The sequence below is a fragment of the Falco peregrinus genome, chromosome 6 (assembly GCF_023634155.1).
Source record: "Falco peregrinus isolate bFalPer1 chromosome 6, bFalPer1.pri, whole genome shotgun sequence".
Taxonomy (NCBI): domain Eukaryota; kingdom Metazoa; phylum Chordata; class Aves; order Falconiformes; family Falconidae; genus Falco; species Falco peregrinus.
Genome location: NC_073726.1, coordinates 58,595,360 through 58,619,265, shown reverse-complemented (window position 1 = coordinate 58,619,265; position 23,906 = coordinate 58,595,360). Strand labels below are relative to the sequence as shown.

The 23,906-nt window shown below is 45.9% G+C and overlaps 1 protein-coding gene across 3 annotated transcripts in view; it reads right to left on the bottom strand.

Annotated features, from left to right (window-relative positions):
- TMEM184B (transmembrane protein 184B) overlaps window positions 1–23,498 on the bottom strand; it is a 30,620-nt gene extending 7,122 nt beyond the window's left edge. Inside the window, exons 1-6 of one of the 3 annotated variants that reach the window (XM_055809169.1) lie at window positions 23,283–23,498; window positions 10,072–10,331; window positions 7,373–7,538; window positions 3,842–3,932; window positions 3,227–3,302; window positions 65–156 (exon numbers count right to left, since the gene is read on the bottom strand). In XM_055809169.1, coding sequence (XP_055665144.1) covers window positions 65–156; window positions 3,227–3,302; window positions 3,842–3,932; window positions 7,373–7,538; window positions 10,072–10,272 — 626 coding nt within the window. In that variant the 5' untranslated portion in view covers window positions 10,273–10,331; window positions 23,283–23,498. Of the gene's footprint in view, window positions 1–64; window positions 157–3,226; window positions 3,303–3,841; window positions 3,933–7,372; window positions 7,539–10,071; window positions 10,332–16,826; window positions 16,847–23,282 lie in introns of those variants that run through there. The other 2 variants (XM_055809171.1, XM_027780338.2) reach the window with 2 other exon arrangements.
- Between the last annotated feature and the right edge of the window lie 408 nt (window positions 23,499–23,906).

Here is a 23,906-nt window from a genome sequence, read left to right as displayed (position 1 = left end):
ACAATAAGCACAGCTGGGCAGAGAAGGGGCAGCCAAAGTTTGCATGCTAGACAAACAAACTTACTCAAAGTCGCCATCCTGGTACTTGCCAAAGGCCTGAAGGATGACTGTGCTGATCGCCATGAGGGGCTTCACCACACAGAACTGCAGGGTAGCCTACAGGAATGAAAGAGGAGGAATGAGAAGGCAGGAGGTGCAAGAGGCCAGGTTCCCAAACGAGCACCACAATGGAGTGTCCACTGGGACAACTCAGCAAGGCAGCACAATCCAGCCCCAGTGAGGAGTCTGACCCCGCCACTTGTTAATGGATCATGCTTGAGGACTGCAGCACCCAAAAGGAGCTAAAAGAGATTCAGAAGAAGTATGTGTGCTATCTGCTTGTCCAATTTGGGAAAAACCATCTCTATAGGTTGCTCCTAGAAGCTGCTCAGCTGCTCTCTTCTAGAACCGTTTTTCATAAGCTGTGCTGCAGCACATTTATGCATGGTAATAGCATGAAAACCAAAAAAAAAAAAATATTCCCACACTGTGCTATGGTACAGACACAGCAAGTTTAATAAAGGAATATTAGGGAAGGGAAGCAAACTTCAATCCATAGCTGCCATAAAGCTAGGCAAACAAGTCCCCTGGATAGGAGGGGAACCCAGCTCTCCGAGGAAGAATTTTGACAACTGCCACCATATTAAGGCATTTTTGTATACATAGCAGTGTGTGTTGCCAGACAGAAGTTAAGAGCTATTCTGTTGTCAGCCACACAACCTTTACTGAGTCTCCCCAAAGACTCCATGGCACGTGGGATCAGCTCTATCCATTCCACCACTATAAATCACTGCTCCTATTGGGATGACTCCTCTCCTCAAAGCCACCCCATTCTTCACCTTTCTGGAGACACTGAACTTCAAGGTCCTAAGAGAGTGGAGGGTTATAACCCTAAAAATGTCACCCATGTCTCCCTGAAGGACGCTGGAAGAGCCTGGGCAAGTGCTGAACTGTGCACACGTATGGAGGGCTGCGTATGGAAAGAGAGCAAAACCAAACAGGAACAATTGCTTTGGATACGATGCAATTTGTTAGTGGTCATAAGACTTCAAGGAGATTAAAAACCCCAGCACATGCCAGTTAGTGAGTCACTGTAAATATGCGAACTGGAAAAGGTCAAGCTAATTGGTAAACAACTCTGTCCTCTAAGCTTCCCCTCCTTCCAATCTGGGGATGTTTTAACCATTTCCCTGCAATCCAAACCACCATGTCCTATTTTTAGTTGCTTCCCTAGAAGATGCTACAGCATACAGGAAGCACATGGATGGTGTGTGACCAATCTGTGAGGGTCACCAGAGACCCAGCAAAGAATCTTGATCAAGACAACTTTAAGGAAACAAGCTGTCCAGGTTTTACACCACAGCCACCAGCAAACCACGCAACTGCTGGAGGGCCACAGGCAATGCAGGCAGACCGACAGACCCACAGCAGGCACCTGCACGAGAACAGCCTGGGGTGGGGGTGAAGATTTATAACATAGACATTCCTTCGGGATGAAAGGGGCTGCAAAGAAAATGGGCAGGTGGTGATGGGAGGCAACAGGAGTGCTGAAAACACGGATAAAATGGGCAAGGTGGTCCTTGCAGCATATTCTTCTTCCTGATCACCACAGTGATGGATACCACACAGGCCAGCATTGATAGGTGCTCTGATGCCCTTTCACACCAGTCTTCCTACAAATTTGCATTGACAGGTGTTACTCAGCAATCCTGGAAGTCTAGAAGTACCAGAAAGTGAGTCTTTGTGTCAGAGATTTCTCACCAAGGTAACGTTTAAGTTCAAGGCAAGAAGGATGGAAGCAAGACACTTGCCTCACAGCCTCCACAGCAGACTTAAGTTGGCAAAGGCCAGGCCTGATTAGGAGAACTGCTTCCAGATAGCAGCAAAGGAAAAGAAAAATACCCACCTAAGCCAGTTACCAAATGAGCTGAGGATTTATTAAAGCCAGCAGAACACCCACCCACCCCCCAAAAAAAGTGCTTCTAGTCTTCATTGTTGTGAAAAAAACTTTCCAAATGTAACCCATATAGAGACAACTGCCAGAGCCTGTGGAATATGAGAAACAAGGTCCAAGGGAAATAATTTCTCCGGCACTCATTCACCTTGATGGGTGTTACATCTACTTATGACATACTTAAAAGGTAAAAGTTAACATTAGGAGCAAAAAGAATAGGTAATGCATCAAATCAAACAAAGGGTGCACAAATGAAGCCCAAGAGAAACAGGCAAAGCAACATACTGAGAGTAGGTTGGAAAATAAAGCATCAGGCAAGAAAACAGGAAAGTCATGAGGACAGAGACAAACAGAACAGAGGAAAGAAAGATGTGATCCTCAGAAAGGCCAATTGTGCGGCAGAGATTAACACTGGGTATTACTATGAGGCTGCATTGTACCTTTGATGTTCCTGCATATTGCTAAAACACAGAAGACAGGTCACAATGTGGACAAGAAGCCAGGGCAGGTATCTAGACCCAGTGACTGGAATTACAATGACCTGAGCCCTTTCAAAGAACCAGATCTGCTTCACACTGTATCCAGCAGAACCTCATGTGGTCATTTATGCAAGTGAGCAAAGCCTTGAAACTCGCCTGCTGTTTCATGGCACCCAGAAATGACTGACCTGGGATGAGCAGACAAGGGTTGTATCGAGGTTTAGATCTCTCCCATTCCCTCCCCCTCGACATACCAAATTCAGCACAGACACACACACGCACGGTGAGCAATGCTCGGTTCCTCCTACAAAGCATTGTGTCACGCTCAACTTCCACCCCCTCCTCAACTCCAAACCACAACAGCAGCATTGGGAATTCAGGAGGCTGTTACACAACTGTGGGGTGTCTGCAACACAACACAGCCATCAGTTTCTTAAAGTTGGGACCTCTGCAATTCAGAAAGGGAAAAGGAAATTGGAATTTCTTCCCAAGGCTAACATCAGATCCAGGAGATAAACTGGGTCTTTTGCTAAGGCCTTCCTGATGTGGGGTTGAGTAGAAAATGTTAAGATCATTCAAAACAAACAAATCCCAAAATACCCCTCTTCTCAGCAGTCTGCAGGCCTCTCAAAACGCTATTATAAACCCCCTCAAAGGATTGCTCACCTCAGAAGCTCGGCAGCAAAAGGCACCGTTGCCACCCCTACACACTTCATTCACTTCTGGAGGATGGCACAGCTCCTCTAGCACATACCTGTTTGCAGAACCTCAGGAATCCAATTGAATAGGTCTTTCCCCACAGGCAGCAAGTCCCGTATACACAGCTGGACCTGAAAGAGCCAACACAAGATGACAGGGTTTAGAAACAAGATTTGGGCTAGAGTGCAAGACTCCTACCCTCTTTGTCTACCTCTCTGTAGCAAAGTTGCAGGACTGGTGCTTTCTCCAACCATGATTACAGTTACAGACATACCCTCTCTCAGACACACATTTAAAACAACATCCTGACTCCACATTCCAATTTTTTTATTTTTTTTTAAACAGAGTAGCATGGGGAAAAACACAGATCCTAGAGGAAGCACACACACAACCAACTGAAGATAGAAAAGATTCAAAGAAGGAGGGAATAAGAAAAGAAACAAAGAAGTAGGCAGGTGTCCAAAAAAGCTGTGAATCCATCCAGCTTGTCTAAGAGGATGTGATCAGCCTGATTTGTCTCAGAGAAGCATACTGGTAAATCACCATCATCCATGCTGCCCAGTCCCAACAGACATTAGCCACCTGACAGTTTTTCAGGGCAGGCATAGAGACACGGTAGATGAGCACAGGAGGAAAAGAGTGTCATGCTGTAAGCACAATAAATACTCACTCAATTGGTTTCCCTCTGATCTCAGACATGATGGAGCTCTCCCCTCCCAAGTACTCATAGCACAGGCTGAGAAAGTTGTATATTACAAAGGCTGCAAAGACATCAATCAGAGTAAAATGACAACCAACTTAAAACAGGTGCAAGGACCAAGAATACAGGCAACAGACCAAACATTAGCAGGGACTGCTTATGCAGCATCTTTCCCTTCAAAGCACTCCAGATTATTTTCACTGCATTTATAGACCTACCTCAGCACTCACAAGACTATCTGAACTGGAGTTTGGCAAAGGTCCCAGACCAGTTCCATGACTCATGCCAAAAGGGTCACACGACCATTTGAAACTGTGGTCAGTCTCTGTTTTACTTGGCATCTGTAAGATGCCATTCTTTACAGGGTTCCTGTGCATTATTCCAGCACATTACAGTGGTACTAAGTAATCTGGAAAATTATCTGTGATCCATCAACCATATCTTATCTTCTGTATTTAACCTTTTAGGAGATGAACACAGTTTCTCTCTCCAAGGTAACCAGATATAGACATAAGAGTTGGAGACACAGAGGATTTTTACCCATCAGCAAAACTCTGTTTTCATGTCTGGTGGAGATTTTTGAAAAACAGGCTGTGCTTCATTTCTTCAGAAAGTTGAAACCTCTTGTGTATGGAATAGCCTTCTCCTTGAGCCACCTCTTTTCTGCCTTCCCCAGCAATCTGGTACAGATGAGGAAGAGCCTTCTCAGACTGACCGCTAATACTCCACTCCACTCCATTTCAATTCTCTTCAAGATTCAGTTTTGCTGATACATATAAACTGAGGTGAAGACACTGTGGGGAGGGCTCTCATCATAACTACAGACATGTTTACTTTTCATGGGATCCAAACCCACTTAACTGTGCACGGAGTAAGCCTGTATGTGCCCTGTCTGCGACACTTGACTGGTTATAATCACTGGTGCTTCCTCATACAGTTGTAAGATTTTTAGGGCAAGGACTGTACCCCTAAGTTTGCCACATACAGCCTTCGGGCAAAATGACACACCAGGTGATCCCTCTTTCAACGTTATTTTCTATGGCAGTCTATACCTGGACATTCCCTGGAATGCCAACACTCAAATTCTGGTTTTGGCCCCCAGCACTGACATAATACAAAGAGAAAATAACTTGGGATGGAAACAGAAATCTCAAGGAATTTTGAAATAAGACAAAAGCCTAATAATGTGCAGTGCTGATAAGGTGACCTCACCAAGCAGCTGGTTATTAGACCTGAGGTCAGTCTACCTGCATGGATGAACTTCCAAAGTCAGAGACAGACATCACCTCTAATTCTTCTAGAAGCATCCAAACTATGCCCTGGAAAGGAGGTACTCAACGCACTCCAAAATGCTCATAGTCTCAAAATGTTATATTTATGGATTGTAGACATGCCTAGCTGGCAAGAATGCTACAGCAGATAAAAACCAGTGGTATACCTGCTTCTATGTATGTAATTGGGTATTGTTATTCCATCTGTAATCCTTGTTATTGAACAAAGTTAGGTATGTTCACACAGCCATGATTTTGCAAAAGCCTTAATTAGGAGAGAAAATATCAACCGTGGAAAACTTACTTAAATAACTGTGGTAACCCCTTTTGCCTGCAATTTTCCTGCAGCTTAGATGACAGCACCCAGAGGAAGAAAAGCTGAGCTTTTCCTATTGCCCTCCAGTGACACCTGCCCTCCGGTGTGGTCATTACAATACCAGCTGCCCATTCCAAAAGCACTAGGGAAGAAATGACATCAGAGAAAAACAAACAAAAACAAGTAACAAAGAGAGGGGGAAATATCTGCCACTCCATCCCCAAAAGAAATGAGTGCTAACTATCAAAGCTGACCACACCAGGAAAAGAGCTCTTCTCCCATTCCTGATCCACATTCATCAGACGGTGCTCACGACATCAAAAAAAAAATTAAATAAATCTACTTGTGTCAGTGTTACCGACACCCAGGTTTGTACAGCAGCAGAGTCATGTGAAAGAGCAACACCAAAACATGCTCCTCCTAATGCACACTGTGAAATGCAGCTCATAAATGGCCCAAGACAGCTTTCAAAACGTAATTTGTAGGGTCTTCTCCCTCCATTCCCTAACAGCTCCTCCCCACTTCGTTATCCAAAACCTTCCCAAAAAAAGAACGGATAAGGTAGATGACAAGGAAGGGGAAAGAACAAAAAGCCTGCTGTTTCAAAGCATTTCCCAGAAAAACCAAGGGAGAGAACCTGCTGACCAAAGGTGCTTTCACCTCCACCTGTAGTCTTCTTGCATAGCCTAAAGTGCTGAGGCAACCTCCGGAGCACAGGCTGTCTCCTGAGCAGATGCTCAGATGTTTGCAAACTTCCCCAGCAAGCGAGGCAGAGGGATACTGGCTGTTGCTAGGAGAGGAGTTTCACAGAGCTTCCTGCTAGACCTACACATGCATGTAGAGCAGGGAAGGGAAAAAACCCCCAAGCCCAAACAAAGATGCCTTCTGAATCACGTGTGTGCATTTGCCATCTGCTGCTGCATCTCAGAGCATTGTTGTGGATGTGAAGGAGGCCCTGCTGGTCCTTTCAGCTGATTAACTTGTTCACATGGCCAGGGGCACCTCTCTGCAATGCAGATCTCACCAAAACAGCTGCACCAAGGAGTTACAATTTAATGAGGGTATGGTGATAAACTGTCCTCAAAAATACACTGCCAGAGTGCAGTTTCTCCGGCTGGGTGGTAGAGGCTTCTTTCTGGAAGCAATAACAGAGGAAGTTTAGATAGCCTTTACTGGAGAGTAACTGTTTCCCTCTCATGCAACGCTAGTGGCATTATCTGCAGCAGATAAACCAAAACCAAAGCAATCGTTAACTCATCCTGAACATGGCACCCTCTCTTCTGCAGGACTCCAAAGCTGTTACACCTCACAAACCCCAGCATGTGGTGGCTGTGCTGCCCTGTGCAAGCACACAAGTGGCTGCAGGATGGGACCAGAAGAATACATTGCTAGCAAACTGCACCAGGAAAACAGGACAAAGCAAGTGCCTGGCTGCTGAGTAAGTGCTGTTAGAAGAGCCAGGGGCTAACTGATACCCCGCTTTGTAACACCCAGGTAGAATCAGATATTTGACTTTACACCTTCCTGAAGCAAAGGACCCACAGAAAATCATAAAATTTGTCTCTACAGAACATTGGAGAGAAGGCTCAACATGTCTTGTCATGCTCAGAGGCCAGCAAGGGAGAAGGTCAGGTTGGACAGGGCTTTAAGTAACTCAATCTAGTGAAAGACGTCCCAGCACACGGCAGAGAAGTTGCACTAGATGATCTTCAGAGGTCTTTCCTGACCCAAGCTATCCTATGATTCTATGATTTTCAGTCACTAAACAAGCCATGATCATCCAGTGAGGCACAAGGTAAAACTCTGTCTCAGTAGGTGACAGTGATGCTTCCACCACGTTCCCAAACAGAAGCAAAAGTTTTCTCAGGGCAGAGACTTCCCACCTCCCCCATTTTCTGTGCGACCCCTCCTTACCTTCATAGCAGTCCCGCACTGTGCCAAAGTAAACATAGTACTGGTCATTGGTGAAGAACAGGAGACTAAGCCATGAGTCAAAAGCATAAATGGGCACAATGAAGAGGATCCGAACAATGTAGCGCTGTTCATTTGGGCAGCTATAGCAGCGAAGATGCATGTAGATCTGAGAGGACAGAGAGGGGAGACCAGGGTCAGCAGTATATGGAGTAGAGAGGAAAAAGGAGAACTGGAGAGTCAGTTGGTCCAGGAAAAACAAACTCAGTAAATCAGCTCAATTGCCTCCAGCAGCCTCAAGGTGATTAAGAAAAAAACCACAATAAAACCCCACCCCCAAAAATAAATAAATAAAAAAAAACAACAAACCACTAAAAAAAACCCCAACACTGTATCATATGGTATTGATATAACATCCCTTAGTTTGCAGGGAGAGGTAAGGAAGAGGAAAAGAAGTGGAGGCATTTCTAACCTAGTTTCTTATAGGAAATTAATTTACTGTTATCATCACCCTGCCCGTATTCTTTTGTTCATACCTCTTTTTCCCAATTATCAGTGCTATATTCCTGCTATCCTAAGTACCTAAGATTCACCACACTGCAGGCTGCTTTTCTCTGAAGAGGGCAGGTACATGCACTTAAGCGCAAGCTCATTGTAAACACTCACTCTCTTGGCAGTTTTGCATGCTTTTGAGACTTTCACCTGAAACAACCTAAGAGAGCCCTTCACAGCACTGCCAAGAGCTGATAAGCCACAGCCCATCTGCTCAAAAAATGCTGTTCTGCACATTGGTGACAGCACAGCTGCAAAGTATCAGCCACCAAGGGATGACCAAGCTCGTGCAGTGTGCTCAAAGGAACCACACAGCCACACCACTTGTTTTGTCTGACTGTCTGCACACATGCCAATCCCTCTAAGTCACTGGCTGGGGGAGCACCGTGTCCCCACCCTACCTGCTCCCACCACTCATAGTTTGTTAGCCATCATTAAATCCCACACCTAAGATGCTTTTTCACACAATACCCACGTCCTGGAAAAGGTATTGACCACAAACATACCCTGAAGATAAGCACCACTCCTGTAATGGTGTAATAACACGGCCAGAGCTTTGGCACAAGTTGCGGGTACGCTGTCGACCAAAGTCAGCAGAGGGCACATTCTCCAGCGGCAAGGCCTCCATACAGCAACCCTCATCAAGCTGCTGTCCCAACTGCTGGAATTAGTAACAGCTGGCTTATTACATACATGCCTCACAACTAACCGATTTTGCTGCCTGAAGAGGCACAAGCATTTGTCTGAAGCTTCACTCTGCATTCAGGAGTGCTGTGAGGATTCTCCATGGTCTAACGAAGCATACGTTGATGATCTCACCTTTCCCTTGTAAGGGAGAGGGGGGTGACTCTCCCCAGCTGTCTGTTGCTCACCTCTCCTTGCCTCCCAGCCAGATTTGGTCAAAGTCAACTGAAGGGCTCAAAATACTTCTCTCCCATGGGGTTTCCTCTCCCCAACCCATGAGGTGCTCAAAAACCCCTCACTTCCTGAGGAGAACAAGTTGAAAATAAACTAACAAACCTTAGGGATATTTTTTCCTTGTGACAATCCCAGTAACGCATCTCATCCAGCACAGGAACAGCTGACGCCAGAGTTCAGATGACTCCAAGCTTTGCCCTTGGGATGTCACAAGAGCCCTGCAATTCATGCGCCTACGAGAGCACAAGAACTGTTGCCTTGTAAGAGGACAACAGTGCATTTCAGTCAACAGTGTCTCTCTGGTACTGACCTCCATTGGTTTCTTCAGAGAAGGGCATCAATACCTAACTATGCAATGCTATACTGCAGAGGAAAGGTTTCTTCCTACCCTCAGCAGGTGATCAATTTGACAAGAGGATCCATGGCACTTGTAATTGTTACCCAAGCTTGTGAGACTGCAGGGGTTACTCTTATTCATCAGTCACTAATCTATTTTTGAACTTCACTAGCCACTATACTCCATCAATAGGCTGTAGTTTTCTAGATACTAGTCATCACTCTGGAATCTACGGACCGACAGGTACAAAACACAGGTTGATAAATAACAAGGCTTGTGGGTCCCCACTGTGTTTTTCAGTTCACATGACAACCGCATGAAAGAGAGGTAGGGAACAGGATGCAGGGTTTGACTTGTTCTGGCTCCCAGGACACCTGCCTCAGAAAGAGGGGAGGGGGAAAAAAATTAAAATAAAACATTTCCTGCTACTCCTTTCTGCAGTGGAGTTCAGCTTGTGGAATCCACTGGCACAGGAGATCAAAGGAGGTATGTCAAACAACAGATGACCACGATCATTCAGCTAACAGCTGACACAATAACAAAATTGCTAGGTTCAGCTACAAGACCTGGGAAAGGATGGCTTGAGATAACACACCTTTCTGCAAACACTCAAGAGATGGCCAAATGTTTTACATCTCCTAGTTTTAAGGAGTTTGCTTTCTCTCAATTCACACTATGGAAACAGTCTGGACCTGGGTGTAAAAAGGCCTTCATATAAAAGTCACCACCTTGATCAGCACAGATAATAAATTAGACCCCAAATAAGAGGTTCCAGTACCACTCCAGAGTCTGCAAATCCCCATCACACAGTTGTATCTGTCAGAGTTATGCCAGGGGATCAAATGTGTTCCTCCACGTGCGGAAAAGGGTGAGAAGTATGAGTGACAGGTTTTACCTGATGGCAGGTGATGAGCAAAGCTGTCCACACAAAGAAACCTGAGATAGCCTGAGCAGCAGTGGTCATGAGGAATATTGGCTGCTCCACAGCTGTGGGGCTGCCATCCTCCGGCATCCAGGAGAAGTTGGGAGCCACAGCTGGAGTGGTGGCAGCTGACCCCAATCTGGGGGCCACAGTGACGTCAGTCATCACTATCATGGTGCTTTCTGGTGTGACGTTCCAGTTGGGATTCTAAAGAGCCACCCACAAGCCAAGACCTGTCAAGGAAGAGAACCAAAAAGCAACTGAACCAGGCTGAAATGACTCAGGAGCATAACAGTGACAGTACTTTACATCTCTCACATGCCTTTCACCAGGCTGCTCACATGCTTTACAAACAGGACCTGGAAAAGCCTGCCACTGCCACCCCTCATGATACAAGAAATCATGTGGTACTCGGGAACCTCTCTACCACTCAACACAGCCTCCCCAAGATCATGAAACACTGCCGCCGCCGTTGTCACCACCCTTCTGCAATAAAAATATTTTAGAACAAGATGAACACAGCATTCACCTGAGACCAGAATGAAGTATCTAAATCATCCATACTGGAAGATGATGGGCACACCTAAGTTAACAGCTCTACTTTTCACAAAAGCACTGACTATTCTGCTGTCTCCTAGTCTTACGGTTAGCCTGCCAGAGTCTTAGTCTTATGGTTTCATCTTGAAGGCAGTGGAACAAGCAGCAGCAGGCAACAAGAATATGTACCACAAAGTGTCACTGCACAGCAAGGGGGAAAGAAGAGCATCCTTATTCCTCCAGCAAACAATCCGTGCTCCCCTACTGCCATTTTGAAATCCATACTCAACCCAAATCCAAACTCAATCCAAAGCACCTTCATTGGAAGGATATGCTCTGAAAGCTCTCCTCACTAGAAGAACACAAAAGTGATACTTTTACCAAACACTGCATGACATGGTACACTTAGCCAGCCTGTCATTCATTCTAACTTAGCATTGTTTTCTACGTGATGTGAGTTTAACCTGATTGGCTTTTAAAAGCCAGTTGACCCATGAAAACATACCCAGAATACAAGGATATGCAAGATTTCAAGGCAGCATGACCCTTGGTCATTTTGTGGATGAAAAGCTATTTTCTTTTAATGGAACAAATTCTTGAAGGTCTAAGATCTAAAGCGGCTATTATTTTCAATTTGGTTGTAAGCAGGTTCTAATGTGACGTTCGGATTGGAGGAAGATAATCCACTTAAACCAAGATCGCAAGGAGGCAGCCGTTGGTTCTACCCACTAGAAGAGCTGTTTCTGATGTGGTTGTAGTAAAGACAGGGTTATCAAGAGGAACAGCTTCATACTGCCACCTCCCAATAACCTCCTAATAGTTTTTGGGATACCCTTTCTGTAAAAGTGCAAGACGTAGCTCTCACACAAGCCTTTAAGATCAGCAGACGGAAAGGACCTTAGAAAAGCCAACAGTCCATTGCCACAGCTTACAGCTGCAGCAGGGAAGGACGTGTATGTCATTTACTGACAGGTCACAGCAGAACACAAAAAAGAACACATACCTGCAGATGAACTGCCCCAGCCTTGGTTCACCCAAAGCCACAGCGCAAATCGGGGAACAAGCACCCAGTAAAAGCAGAGGGCCAGAAGCAAATCACTTCCACATGCACACTGAGGTGCGCAAATGGCTCCTCCAGCACATGCTTTTCCAAACCACACACTTGCACCAGTGGCGTGCAGCACTCTGATGGTACTTACACCACATGCCACCTCATTTCTGCTTGCTTCCTCAGGGGGAAGAGAACAAATACAAATCCTGGAAATATCCAGATCTGTTTAAGCAGGTATTATCTTACTATAGAGGGAGCTGCACAACTGTTATGGTTCAATTTACAAAACAATCACCAGACTTGGCTTTTCTTTGTTCTTTCCAGCCATTCTTTTTCCAAAATATCCCTGCTCTGAGTTACAGCTTTCCATAACTGCACATACTGAAGAGTAATTCCCTTCCAGTCCTGATCAGCACACAAAACTTAATTGTTTTAAGTTTCATAGCATACACACACAGCACATTATCTGTATCTAAAAATTTGGGCAGACAAAGGCTGGATGGAGATGTCACAAGGTAGCAAGGTTTTTATGCTTTGAGAAGAAAGGGATTTCTACCCAAGTGACGTCTAAAGTGACTGGACACTCACAGTGCTGAGAGTGTTTCCACTAAACTCACAAAGGGCAGATCTCAAATGAAATCAGAGCAGATGCACCTGTGGTTAACCTAGCTCTAAATAAAGTCCAGCCAGCTGCAATCCTGCACATCCCAGTGCACTTTGGGAGTTATGCAAGAGAGGAAGCTGCTAAGCCCTTCCTAAAGTTCATGGGGGAGAGGATCTCTACTGCAGACCACCAGTGGCAGAAGGGACAGATCCTGGAGCTCTACATTTGAGCTAATCAAACCACATTGATAGCACAGACCCAAATGTAGTGCCAGTAACATCAGCAGAACTGAAGATCTGAAAGGGAATTCCTCCGCTTCTCTACAGTCATTTTAAAAGAAGCTGAAGCAGCAAAAAGTGATCAACAAGCATTTTGATGTGACAAGGGTCATGTATTCAGAAGCAAGGACACTTACTTACAAGTTCAAGCTGTGTATGTAACCTTAACACTGCCCCCTTGTGATTATACATCAACTGTCATTAATTACATGACTACGCATCATTCTTCACCTAATCCCCTCTAATTCACACAGCTATTGAAACTAATAACTCTTTCCAGCCCTGTGTTCTGAAAGAAAACACACAAACTTTCTTAATAGGGCTCCACTTTTCCTACCCCAAACCTCACTCCACAAGCAACCCTCTCTGCTTCTCAGGGTTGCCCCCAAAGACAACTTATTAATTGCGTGATACTTTTTATTGGTTGTAAACGTCAGCTTCCAGTTCATTTTCCTTGCTAGTGAAACACGAAGGAACACTGTACTCACAAATCTGCCGAACTAACATACACCTTCCAAATTATCCCTTCTAATCTCCTGAAGTCCCATATAGCATTGCCACAGTGACAGGTATAAGCAGTGCACAAAGCTATTATGAAACACCACTGTACGCAATAAGCTGACACTGTAAGAGCAATTCTGTACTATATTTAAAAAATAGGTAATAGCATGGATGATTGGAACCTTAACCAGACAAGTGGATTCCAACTCATTTACCAACACCAGCCCAGAGTCTGCTAGCTCCTCTTTTGTCTTGTTAAAAAGAAAAACATGAGGGTGGGCTATGGCAACTCTTAAGAGGCCTTGTCTCCAAGATGCCTCTTCCTTACTGTGCAACGGGACGCAAGCCCAGCACATCATTAGAACAGGCTTCCAGCAAAGGTGGTGCCTCAGAGCACATCACAGCAAACACGCTGCCTTGACAAGCTACAGATTGAGCACCCTGGTGTAAGTAGCTTCCCTCTTACCTGACACAGTAAATGCATTTTGATACTTGTTTCTTGGACACCTACCTCCATCGCACCCCAGTGTCAGTGCCACAACACATACCTTCCTGCTTCATCTCACGTCCAGAGAAAAATGCCTTTTCCAGCAGCCACAAAGCCATTTTACATTCACCTCTATCTTCTCCAGTCTCCCACTTTGCTACTCCAGCTGTGCAACAACCTGACAACATTTAGGCTACTAGCTGTGATCTCTTTTCTGTGTACTCCTCCCATCTGGCTATATCTCTCTGTTGTTTCTTGCGCATTTTAAGCTCCTTGGGACAACCATCTTTTTGTTCTCTGCCTGTACAGTTCCCAGCACTGTGAGGTACCAAACCAGGGTACTTGACATGACCATATGGCAAATTAGGGGCATTTGGAAACTTGAATTACCAATGTAGTACAAACCAAACCAATCTAATGCATGAGAAATGTTAAAGAGTTCCTTACTCATCTGCCATATCCTTTTTTCTCTGCCCATCTCTTTCACCTGCACCTTATTGCTTCCATTTCAAGAGAGAGTAAAGTCACTTGCATACTTACTCTCCCTCTAACGGAGGGTTCTGCTGATTATACCAAAGGAAAACATTTCAACACTTCTAAATTTCACTCTTGAAGCTCCCCCGTCTCCAGCTGACTACCGTGCTCCCCCCGCAGGTAACCTGCAATATAGCATGTCTCAGACAGGACCAGGAGAACGGAGAGCCAGGAAAAGCACCAAACTTTGGAAACTCGAAACACACAGACAGAAGAGTACATCTGGGTAAACGCACAGGGCTTTCGGACACGGGCTTAGGTGTATTTCAAGATGGCCACAGGAAACTTGGATCAGCTGGTAAGATTCCTCTACATGGGTATAGACCTCACACAGCCCTAGTGTAGCCCAACAACCCCAAACATGGAAGGCAGAGATGACACCCCCATTCCCAATAAGCTGCAATGTGTTCCTGCCCAGGTGCCATTACAAGTTACACACATTAGAGCAAGACAAGACCTTGTACTGCTAAGGCATTAGCTTAAACACCAACCTACTACTGACTTAAACTTACCTAACAGATCTTCTGAAAGCACTTTAGGACTACTTGAGTCTGCTCTCAGTGCAAGGAGGAGAAAAGAAAGTAAAGCAAAGCATGTGCTATTTTTATCAAGATAACTATCCTGATAAAAACCTATAGATGCAAACCACTGTAACTGAGATCCTTGATAGGGAAGGGGCTCCAACCTGCATGGGGAGCAGTTCTGTTAGAGACACCACACTGATATAAAGCTAGTGGGGACATGTCCACAGGGCCTGCATCCACAGAAATACAGCAGCACAGTAATTCTCGATCAGGAGCAGATTGCCATTCCTGTACCTTTTGGAAACAGGCCTTCTGTCTCTAACATTAACATGGCAGCTTCTTCCACTGAAAATAAAATCAGAACAATAAACCAAAGGGATATGGCATAAGTGAAAACAAGAATCTTCAGTTCTGGGCTTGCATAAAGGCATGGAAAACGTTACCAGTGATGAGGAGCTATTTCTACATAACATAAACAAACATAAATACATAAACCCCATGTCTGACACAACAGAAGTGGGGTAAGAGGAGGGAAGAAATGTTAAAGCTTGGTCCTTCAGTTCTGAACACATATTCAATCACAGAGTCTAGTAAAGGAGGAGTGGGCTGCCTGCTCCAAGCAAGACCTGCTCCGTTGTGCTGTTGGTGACAATGCAATTGCTTTGCCCTGGTGGCAGTAGGAAAAGAACCCCAAATGAAATGAAAGCCATTCTCTGCCATCTGCACATACAAACTGTTTTTAAAATAGATCATCTCCTCCAAGGCTAAAGTATTTATTTCTAAACTGCTGAGGGAGCAAAGAATGATACACAAAGCTATCCCATGAAAGAGTCTTAACAGCTAAGCCTCCTTCTGCTGTACAAGACATGATACAACAAAACATGCATGACCTCGCTGCAAGGTTCTCCTGGAAAGCTATGAAGCAAGAAATTGCTCCTCCTTAAAACCTACTCCACACTTACTGTAGTTTTAAATATCCACCATGCTGAACTTTGTTTATGTTAACATACCACAAAACCATTTCCTGCTCCCCTCTTAAATTCTTATTCCTCCAACAGTTTTTCCATTAAATTATCCTGATTCTGGACACAAAAAGACAAAAGCAGAAGTGCCATGCAGTGGATGACATAGTCTGAATTTTCTGCACCTATTAGGACACAAACAAGAGTCTGCATTAGTGAAAGCAGGAGCTTCATGGTTTTCAGAATGTCCCCTAGGCTTAACAAGGTGTACAAACACACAGGACAAAATGGTTCAAGGCTTATTTTAGACTATTTTAAGAATGCCTAGAATTGCCAACTGGGATCAGCTCTTTCCTTTGTGTTAAGCATATACTGCAAATTAATAGTTGGTTTAAGGTCTTTTCAATCCACAAAGACATAGCATCACCAGCTGATTTGGGAAAAGGTAGGAAGAAGAGAAGGTAGAGAGTCAGGACAAAATAACATTGTATAGTAAGAGTGTCACTGGTGCAGCTCAAATCAGTGATAGCAACAAAAGAAAATCAAACGCTTTAAAATGTATTACCTCTTAAAACTGCTTTTGCTTTCTAGGTTGGCATCTAGTTTACGTAGCTATGAGACATGAAAAGGCCCCAACAGTGCATTTTTAAGCTCTCCAGCAGCACTTCTGAAACAAGCTGTGAGTTAAGTGTGTGACGCAACATGCAATTTTTACTAGTGCAACTCATTTACATTTTACTATTCATGGTGGGTAAAGCCTTCTTAATGTCACGTCAGCGAAAGTCACCCCACAATATGCACTTCATACACAGGCACACACACATAACTCAGCTAGAAGACAGGCATTTGACCAGATTTACAAAACACAGTGATTGAATCTACAGTTACTGCACTTCATATCAGCTTAATGCACTTCTCTCTCTGCACAACAAATTCACATCCAAATGCAGTTCTTCACAACGTTAGGTCTCCAGAGGAATAAGCAGTCTGAATGCTGAAGACATTTTGCCCAGTCACAATTTTCAAAACAGCTGTCAGTACAGTCAGTGAAACAAGAGAAAAGTGTCACTGGGACATAAAAACAGTAGTGTCAGCACAAGCGGTGCAGAAAGACCATTAGCCTCAGAAGTAGAAGGCAGAGGAGTCAGGCACCTAGAAGGACTAAACCACAGAGCAAGGTACACACCCACTAAGCCATATTCAAGAGATGATCCAATACCTACATATACATAAGATCATACCATACGCACAATTTAACCTTCAAAAAGGCCATGCAACTTCTTTTCTCTTTTTAAGGAAATTAAACACTGAGAATATCACAGGATTCTTCTCCACTCCCAGCTCACACAGCCCCCACCCGTTTTGCCAATCCACACACAGTCACCCAAAGAGAAAGCAGCTTCCCTTCCCCATGCACCCATTTAAAAACCCAGAATCAACAATAAAACCCTTTTACCCTGAGCCATGCACTCTTCATTCCAGAGTTTTCTGCTCTATTAATTTTTGTTGTCTCGCTGTAGTCACACAGCCCTCCTCCCCCCATCCTCCTCCTCTTGTTTTTTTGGGGAGTTTTTTGGGTTTTTGTTTTGTTTTGTTTTTTTGTTGGACTGACCCACTTTTGTGATAGGTCAACATCCAACATCCAGTCCCTTTTTTGGAAGGGGCTAGGGAAAACAGAGAAAGAGGGAGGGAGAGAAGGAGAAGGGATGTTCCCCAACCTTCCAACCACTCCTTTGAGAGCAGGATCAAGCACACTTGGGCCATGCGCTGCTTCCCTTTCCCATATTCCCAGCAATCCCACTCCACACAAACCAGTCCAGCCCTCTGCTCTCAGGGGAGAAACACAGAAAGACTACAAAGATATTCTGCAACTGGCAGGGGAGAAAGAGACAACAAGAAAAAGGATGTGTTGTAAACACTTATGTCCGGTATGACAGAGGAAGTTTGCATTTCATTTTCCAAATTCTCAGGAACAAAGTCAAATCAGAACTTATTCCACCACCACTTGCATTCACCCTTTGCCACCTCTGAGGGCCAAGACAGAGGAGACAACAGTTTTAAAGTTGCCACAGGGTATACAGTTACTCTAAAAAGAATCAGAAGTCAAACTCTACAGCAGGATCAAAAGCCACTGAACTCATGGCAGCCACGCATGATGGGAGGGGTTTTTTATATTGGAACATACCTTTCACATAGAATGCAACATACAGAATCTATCAGATCAGATCCATATTTAAATTCAGTAAGTAAATGTGCTGGAATAAGTCAGACATCTTATCACAAGCCTAGGCAACTGTGCAGCGATGCATATGAGGCAGATGGCACATCTGACTTCCCTAGCAATTATTCTCCAATGCAAATACATAGCAGTGATGAGCACTGCAGAAGTAAAACCAGTGATTCTCAACAAAGCACCCAAAGCCACTCACTATGAAGCCATCCTGTTATTGCTAAGATAACATCTGATCTGCTTATTTTTGTTTCTGGGTTGTTTGTTTGTTTGTTTTTAATTCTGGACATAAGATACATGCATCCTCTTCTTAATTCCCCAAAATCACCAACTCCTGATTTCATCACTCCTGTTCAACACTGACCCCTCCACACTTCTCTCCTGCCCTGCTACTCCATCAAGAAAAACAAAACCCCTACAGATTCAAACTTCTAAAAACAGGATTAGGAGCTCTGTATTCCTGGACTCCTGGGAGAGGAGAGTTCCTCCCCACACAGAAATGCCAAGCCCTAGATACATCAGCATTACAGCTTTGCTAGTTAGAGAATGAGCACAGATACAGCACTTCCCTTACAGGAAAGTCACCTCTGGAAGCTCGCAGGCTGAGAGCAGTGCTTGGGGGAAGAAACCATTCTCACCCTTGCTGGCTAAAGCACAGCAAGTAGAAACAGCATCAGAGGGGAAAACCTTGCTCAGCATCCTCTTCCAAAGGCTACCTACATCCCAAGAGTGGCTAGAAGCTGCTCACCCTTTCCTGACGCAGCACTGAAGCTGACCACAGAGGTTTGCAGAGAAGTCACCAACACTGTCAGAAGCTGACAGATGCCAACAGCTACTAAAACAGTTCAAGGTGATTCTGAAATCCTCCCCCCCTGTCTGTGAAGTCAGCAACAGCCATGCATTTTTTTCTGTACATAAAGGGGCACGTCAGGTGTGCACTTAAAAAAAAAAAAAGATAAAAATGCAACCAAATTTTTCCAGACACCGTAACATTACATTACCCAGTTGGATGAAGTTGTCTAAATGGGAATTTATAGGATTAACTTCTAGCTTAAAACTCTGCTGTAAAATCAGTGCCATCACAAAGCCATTGAGACAGGGGAAAGAAAGTCTGAAATTCAGCAGAGTATGGAGGACAGAGGACACTCCCAGCTCCCATGGGACAATTAGCTGCAAATAGCTTTACCCACCACTAACCAGCCTCTCCTAGCAAAGCTGGCAAGAAGGAGACAAGATGTGGTGAGCCATGGAGAGAAATTCACTCTTTTCTAATCTTCCTCCTCAGGTGACTGGCTTGTCCAGGTTCATTTTAAGTGACTTGGACAGAGGCATAGCTACTTAACGTTACTGCTGCATGGGCTGCATCTGTGATGACCAGGCAACCGCATGCTCCCAGGCAATCAGCTCAGCAGCCTCCAATAGCATCCATGTCATACTTTGTAACCTGGGGAGGGAACGCTGGGCCGGCAAGGTCAGCTTTTAAGGTATTATCTCATCTCCTACTCGAAGCCTTACTGCTGCACTACATAACATGTTACAGTCATTTTCTTTGTAGAACCAGAGAGACCTTTTTCTACCTTTTTGCCACAGAGTTGACTGGGGCCAGATGTACAACATACCCACGCAGAGAGGAACATTTTCAGGTTAAACAAAAAATTAGAGGCTGTGACACCATCCCTCTATGCTCTTGGTCGCTCTCCATTATACAATGCCCTCAAATAGCTCATCCTTTCAATATCATCAGACTCCCAGGGATTGTGACTGTAAGACAGTAACGGCCATATTCCTATCATTTCAGTCCAGAGATAGACTTGAGCGTGGGGAGACAAACATCCAGATACTCTATGGATTAAAGGACATTAAATGCTGCACATAAGTTATTTCCCTCTTCAGATTTCCTTTAAATTATGCCCCTCAGGGGCTATAAAGATGTGGTCACACTCAGATATAGCACAGTTCCTGGGCAACTTGCCTATACACTGCATTTTCCCTGGACACAGCTTGCTCTGTTGCCTTCCCGGACATGTTCCTTACACAACCACAAACAAAAGACCCATCGAGGTTGAGCTGATTTTCAAAGACTAGAGAGAACCTGGCTATACGCAAGTACATCCAGTCCCCTGCCTCTTCCTAGAGGTGGAAGACTCAGAGGTGAGACTCCTGGAGGCTGGCTGCAACTCACTGCTTTAGCTGGCAGATTTTCAACTCTAAAACCTTCCTGGGGAATTGCTTCTCTGAAAACATGTCCAGTTGCTCTCTCCCAAAGTAGTCCATGAGGGAGGAAAAAAAGAAAGAAAAAAAACCCTAAACCACCAACAAACACCTTTTCAAAAGGGTATTTCCAGTCCAAGCGCTATCATATTTTGCAGTTATTCTAAATAAGTGTTTTAATCTCTCTCATCACAGTGTCAAACGGCTTTCAGAGTCCCAAGTGTTCTGGTAGGTTGTAATGTCTTGGCAGGAAACCACTGTTCCACCACAAGAAAGCAAACCGCAAGAGGTTTGGGAAGAAGCAAGAACAGCACATACAACACACACACACCACTTCAAGCAAACAGATGGGCAAGTCAGCACACACAACGCAAACACAACACTATTCTCTACAACACCTCAATTTTCCAGGGCCTCAGCGAGTGCAATCAGTCACAAGCTCTAAAAGAGAGAAAAGCTTCTTCCCCCAGCCCTGGCTGTTCAGTAACACACAGCAGCTTTGTTACGCAGATAGCTAGCCGCAGTCCTATGCTAGGAGAGCTCTACCGTGCAATGGTTAAGTACAATTTCTCTCAGAGGCTGCACTATTCTCTTGATTCTGCAGACAGCCGAACCTGTACATTCACTGCTGCTTTACATCCTTGGTTTCCTCAGTTTTAGCCTGGAAACCCTGTGAAAACTAGTCACAGCAGTGGCCCCTCAGAATCAGCAAGTCTGACTTGCAACTTCCTATTTAACCCCAGCCTTCAATACTTTGAACAATGTAACACTCTTGAAGCAGCTAAGACCAAATCACAAACACCTCCTGAGGTATTTACTGCTCCCACCAGCCATTGCTGGAAGTGCTCAAAGACATCCTTTGAGCTGCTGGAAAATGAAACTGGCATTTCTGCTCTGGAAGGAGCAGGCAAGAGCTCATCTCCATCACTGCAAACATAAGCCAATTAAACAGGAGGGGAGGAGGGATGAAGGGTTGTTGTCTTAAGTCAGAACATGATTATTAGATGTTTTAGCTAACAGTAGAAACTGGGTAAAGGCACTGACATTTGGGGGGGAGGTGTTTTCAAAGTTATTTTAATTATGAGTTGAGGGAAAAAACCAACCCACCCCTCCTTTATGCACAAGAAGAAAAGAACCCTAATCCCACAACTGCAAACTGCAAAAGTTCATCTCCCAGCCTGCTACCAGCAAACAGGCAAACAAGCTGACAGAGAACAAGGCAGATTTCTAGCTGGATTCTGTCAAATTGTTAGAAACCAGCCAGCTCAGAATGCTTTTGTTATGCCAAACCAGCTAGTCACGTTGAACTTTATTTTCTGACCAGCTTGTGCATGTTTAAGAACCTCCCCTTCGAACTGCCACATGTCCCAAGGAGACAGACAAATAAAAGTACAACAGATGCCTGAATGATTGGGAGGTGTTCTTCCCCTTGCCCCACATTTCCAAAACACAACCCATTCAGCAATCTAAACTGATTGTAGAGACCTGAGCAGAACACAAAGAAAAGCATCTTCCCACACCACCAAACTGGTTAGAAACACTGACTTCGGTAGCAATGCTTTCCCGATCATTTTACAGCAAGACCGAATCACTTCTGGCCTAGGTGCAGAGATAGCCAGCCAGCTGCTGCACACATGCCACTTAAGGTTTACAGCACAACCATATCAATGGCAGTATTAAGGACTTCAAAATTGCTCCACTGGACCAGAGCAGACTTGAAGCCCATTTTTGGGGGGGACAATGGTGAAAAAAAAGCCTGAAGTTGGTCTTTGTGGAATACCTTCACCCTAAGAAAAGCTCCCCCTAAAGCCTATTGTTTAGTACTTGGTCAATATCCTAAAAGTGTGAGAGTTTATTTTTTCCAAAAGCACCACACAAATACAAACCTGTAGTATTAGAAACCTGAAAAACACAAACATTTCTAGAGAAATCTCTGGTCCCTTTCAGGGAGGCTGCTAGGCTTTTAGACTCAAGGGTAACTTCCAGCAAGTTTAAGTTCAAAAGAACAGTTAACTATTACGTTAAAAAAGCCAAGTCTCTTTTAGTGGGATGTATGCTTTATCACATTTTCATCTACTGTTGTCTTTTTCTTGCAGGACAGGAAATAGACATTTCTATTCATCCTGTTAGCCTTTGCCCTATTACTGATCAATACCTTCTATTTTTCACTTTAATGGAGGTAAACAGTCTCCTCTCTAGGGAAGCCTGCCTATGTCTTCAACAATAACTCCTGTTTGAGCCCCTTACACTGCAAAAGCAGTTTCAAACTTTCTGTAAGCAGGAACCATCTTCAGTATTTCCTCTACATTTCCCACTCCTCCTCCTCTTGACAGCTTCAGTGTTCCAGGCAGCTTTGATAGAGCTGTCTCTGAAACCACTCCAGTCCCTTTTCTGGAGCACAATTCATCAGAATTCAGTCACTCACATGTTCTTCCAAAGCCCTCTTTCCACTACGCGTTGCAGTTCCCAAGATAAAATTAGCCTTCGCGGTGCAACTGAAATTTCAAGGCACTGTGAGCATCCAAACAAGACCCATCACAACTCAGCTGCACTACAGGAGCACACAGGGCCTGTAACAGCCTCCTCACCTACCACATCAGCACACGTACTGTGTCTGCCCGTTAGTCCATTCAGCCTGAACCAGAGGAGGCACAGCAAACACAAACCCAGTGCCCACCACCCTGCTTGGGTCTACCGTGCTCCCAGCCCAGCTGGGGCCGAACACACCCTCGCAGACAGTGACACCCACCCAGCACCCCTGAGAAGCGTGACAGCACCAGGGGCAGGGATGGGGCATGGGGAGGCCGGGTGGGCTGCAGCAGGGACATGCTGAGAGGAGGGGGGGGAATTATGTGGGCGGCGCGGGGGGCTGCATGGGAGCTTGTGGGGAGGCGCGGGATGGTGCGTGTGTGTGCATGGAGGCCAGGCAGGAGGAAAGCGGGTGGTGGGGAGAGGCCGGGGGTGGCCGCCTGCGTCGAGGGGCAGTGGCGGGGGCTGTACGGAGGGGAAGGGGGGCGGCACACCGGGAGAATGGGTAGGGGGGCTGGGGGGGCCGCACCGCGGGGATCGCGCAAGCCACGCTGGGGAACGGGAGGAGGTAGGATTAGGGGGGCTGGGCGGGGGGGCGGAGGTCGCGACCACGCCAGGCCGAAGCGGTGCGTAAGGCCTTTGTGGGGGTCTCGGCGAGCACCCCCCCGCCCCCCCGCCAGCGCGGCCCCTCACGCCCGCCCCGCGCCCCGGCCACCCTGCCCCCGCCACGTCTTACCTCCCGGCGGGCGGGGCGGGGCTAGGCTGGGCTGGGCTCGGCCCGTGAGGGTGAGGAGGGGTCAGGAGGGGTCAGGTCGGGTCGGATCCGGTCGGGTCGGGCCCTGCCCCGCTGCCCCGCGGGCGGGCGGGCGCCGGCACCGGCGCGGGGGCGCTGCGGGCCTCAGGAGCCCATGGCGACGCCGGGCCCACCCCGGCCCTCCGCGCCTGCGCATGGTACGGCACGCCCCGCCCACTCCGCGCGCGGGCGGGGGCGGGGCAGCGGGAGAGCTGGGTGACGTAACCGCCCAGCTCTTAAAGGGGCGGCGCCGGCGCTCGGCCGGTGTGGGTGGCTGGGCTCGGTTGCTGCAGCGACCCGCGTTTCCCTGAGCCGGGCGGCTGGGGTGTCCGGCGCCCCAGCAGCTCTTCCCCCTCCCGAGGCCGGTTAAGGGCTGCGCTGTGCCCAGGAAGATCCCCCCAGGCAGATTTCCACCTCTACCTCTGAGACGGAAGGAAAAAACATATGTGTGGGTACTGGAAACCAAAACTGTACCTCGACTGAACCTGGAACAAGAGATTTTTCAATCTAGAAACAAAATAACCAAAACCCCCTAAAACCAAAACCTGGAAAAAAAAACAAACCAGC